The sequence below is a fragment of the Rhinolophus hipposideros genome (genome assembly GCF_964194185.1).
Source record: "Rhinolophus hipposideros genome assembly, chromosome: 23".
NCBI lineage: Eukaryota > Metazoa > Chordata > Mammalia > Chiroptera > Rhinolophidae > Rhinolophus > Rhinolophus hipposideros.
In genome coordinates, this window is record NC_138069.1 from 498,244 (window position 1) to 501,245 (window position 3,002).

General features: G+C 41.2%; 1 protein-coding gene across 1 annotated transcript; it reads right to left on the reverse strand.

Moving 5' to 3' along the window:
* Positions 1 to 553: 553 nt before the first annotated feature.
* Positions 554 to 1,513, reverse strand: LOC308491802 (olfactory receptor 2T11-like; the record flags this gene model as incomplete). The annotated part of the gene is made up of 1 exon (XM_081035847.1): positions 554 to 1,513. The coding sequence occupies one exon, from the start codon at positions 1,511 to 1,513 to the stop codon at positions 554 to 556; it is 960 nt and encodes a 319-aa protein (XP_080891973.1).
* Positions 1,514 to 3,002: the final 1,489 nt, after the last annotated feature.

Here is a 3,002-nt window from a genome sequence, read left to right on the forward strand (position 1 = left end):
GGTAAGAGAGCTCTGAACTCCAATATCTGCTCTTTCTTTCCTTTTTCTTTTTTGCCCTTGAGAGACCAGAACCAGGGTCAGATGAATTCTTTAACTTACTTAACAATATATGGGTTTTGATACCGTGTTTCCCCAAAAATAAGACCTAGCCGGACAATAAGCTCTAATGCGTATTTTGGATCAAAAATTAATATAAGACCTAGTCTTATTTTACTATAATATAAAACCAGGTCTTTAATATAATATAATATAGTATAGTATAGTATAGTATAATATAATATAATATAATATTAATTTTTGCTCCAAAAGACGCATTAGGGCTGATTGTCTGGCTAGGTCTTATTTTCAGGAAACACGGTAGTTAGCCAAAAAGTTTTAGCATGACTAATGAAACACCACTGGTTCACTTGTCCTGGGAACAAGAACACAGAAAAAGTAAATTTGCTTGATTGCCAATTGTAAGTAATCTTTTATAGCTGACCAAATAGTTTCTTGTGAAAGAAAACACACAGATGATATTCTTAGCAAGACTTATGTTCGGGTTACTGAATGTCTAAGCACAACTTGTGGATACTTTCTGAGAAGATAAGCATTGTGCAAATATCTTTTTAAATGCCCTCATGACGTCCTTGTTTCTGAGGCTGTAGATGAGAGGATTGAGCATGGGTGTGACGATGGTATAGAAGGCCGACACTACCTTGTCCTCCTCAGGGGTGTGGAATGACTGGGGCAGAATATAAGTGTAGAAGGCAGCCCCGTAGAAAATGCTGACTACAATAAAGTGGGAAGAACAAGTGGTGAAAGCCTTCTTCCGGCCTTCCACAGAACCCATGCGGTGGATGGTTAACAAGATGAGGGAGTAGGAGGTTGAGATGATGGCAATGGGGATGAGCATCATAAGTACACAGCAGATGTACATCAGGGTTTCATACAAGGAAGTGTCAGCACAGGCCAGTCTGAGAACTGCAGGGATCTCACAGAAGAAATGGTTGATACTCCGGGAGCCACAGTAAGGGACATTCATAATGATGGGGGTGAGCAGAAAGCCATCCAGAGAGCCACCCAACCAGGAACCAGTGGCCAGCAGAAGACACACCCTGTGGTTCATCAGGACTGGGTACCTAAGAGGGTTACATACAGCCACATAGCGGTCATAGGCCATGACGCCTAAGAGAAAGAACTCCGAGCCAATCATGGTCACGTAGAGAAAGATCTGGAGGCCACAGGCCTCAAAGGAAATGCTTTTCTCTTCAGAAACCATGTCTACCAGGAGCTTTGGGACAGTCGTACAAATGGAAAGGGTATCCATGATGGACAGCTGGCTGAGCAGAAAGTACATGGGAGTGTGGAGGTGGGAGTCCACCTGAATCAAGAGTATCATGACCAGATTTGCAACTATAGCCAGCACAAAAATAGCAAAAATAACTGCAAAGACAATCCCTGTAGCTCTACTGTTGACCAGAAGTCCGAGGAAAACAAAATCGGAGGATGAAGTTCTGTTCCGAATTGGCATCACCTGTGACATCTCCAGGAGAGCAGGAGACACAAGACAGAAAGGAAAGGGAGAGAAAACACTTTCTGTATGGGAGAAACTCACAATGGATGTGACACCTCAAACCGTACTGGTTGGGATTAAATTTTTCAAGGCAGAATGCTAGAGAAAGGCAGACCAAGCGACACATAATAAATCAGTAACCATAGATCTAGTTCTCCTTATTGAATAACCCTTTTTATATTGTGTTTATACTCATACTGCAATATATAGGTTATGCTAATTGCATAATGAAGTTGGTGTTTGCTATACCTGGAATAGAGTTTTAACTATATCTGTCTGGCATCCAGAATGTTGTTCAATCCATGGTAGGGCTAAGTAAATACTACTTGGAGAAAAGGGTGATTGATTATTTGATTCAGTTGAATGGTCAAATGTGAGCAAAATGAATAACTTTAGGAACTGAAGGGTGTACAGGAAAAAGCACTCCCTATGCATCTCCTCTACTCTCAGTATTTTACTTCTGACATTTCTGGTCACCAAATGTGTGGGGGTTTCTACCCTATACCAAGCAATCCCCAACTCACCAGCCACCAGCTGGGGTTCTACAATTTAATTCAATTCTCACACTATCTACCTGGAGACAGCCTCATATCCCACAGGTTAAACACTCAGTCTCACAAGACTGGCCCCCAGTTCAGATGCCAATTGCAAGTACAGGTTCTGACCTCTGGGTTATAGCCCTCTCTCTGGGTTTAATTAATTAATTTTCTAGAGTGTTTTCTAGAACTCAGGAAAGTATTAACTTACTAGATTGATAAGTATATGACTCAGGAACAACAGGGTAGAAAATGTGCACAGGGCACGGTGTGTAGAAAGGAGCGAGGGGCTTTGTTGCCCTCTCTGGTGCACCATCCTCCCTGCAATTCCACATGTCTGCCAAGGCAGAAGCCCTCTGAACCCCATTTCTTTTTTATTTTCATAGAGGCTGCATTATTTCGGTATGATTGATTAAATCATTGGCTATTAGTGATTAATTAGACCTGTAGCCCTTCTCCTTTCCTTGGAGATCTGGAGATGTGGTGTCAAAGTGTAAAATCTCTAATTATATGATTAGTTCTCTGGCAACCAGCTTCCATCCTTAAGGGTTTTTCCATAAGTCAACTCATTAACATAAACACAAGTGTGGTTGAAAGGGGCTTGTTAACAAAAGACACCTGCATAGCTCTTTTCATTTGGGACAATCCCAGGGTTTTAGGACCTCTGTTCAAGGAATGGGAAAAAAGCCAAATATATATTTCTTATTGCAAATTATAATATCACAAAGGGTTAGGACATTTGTTAAAACTTCACAAATGGAATGTTCTAGTCATCGTACTTCCCCTCAGTTATTTCAGTAGCCTTCCCATTTCCTCTTGTTCTCTCTTATATGCTTCTAGTCTGATTCAGCAGAGCAAAGTGATCTTGAGAAGCCTATATCATTGCTTCTCAGCCGTTAGGCTAAGATCAA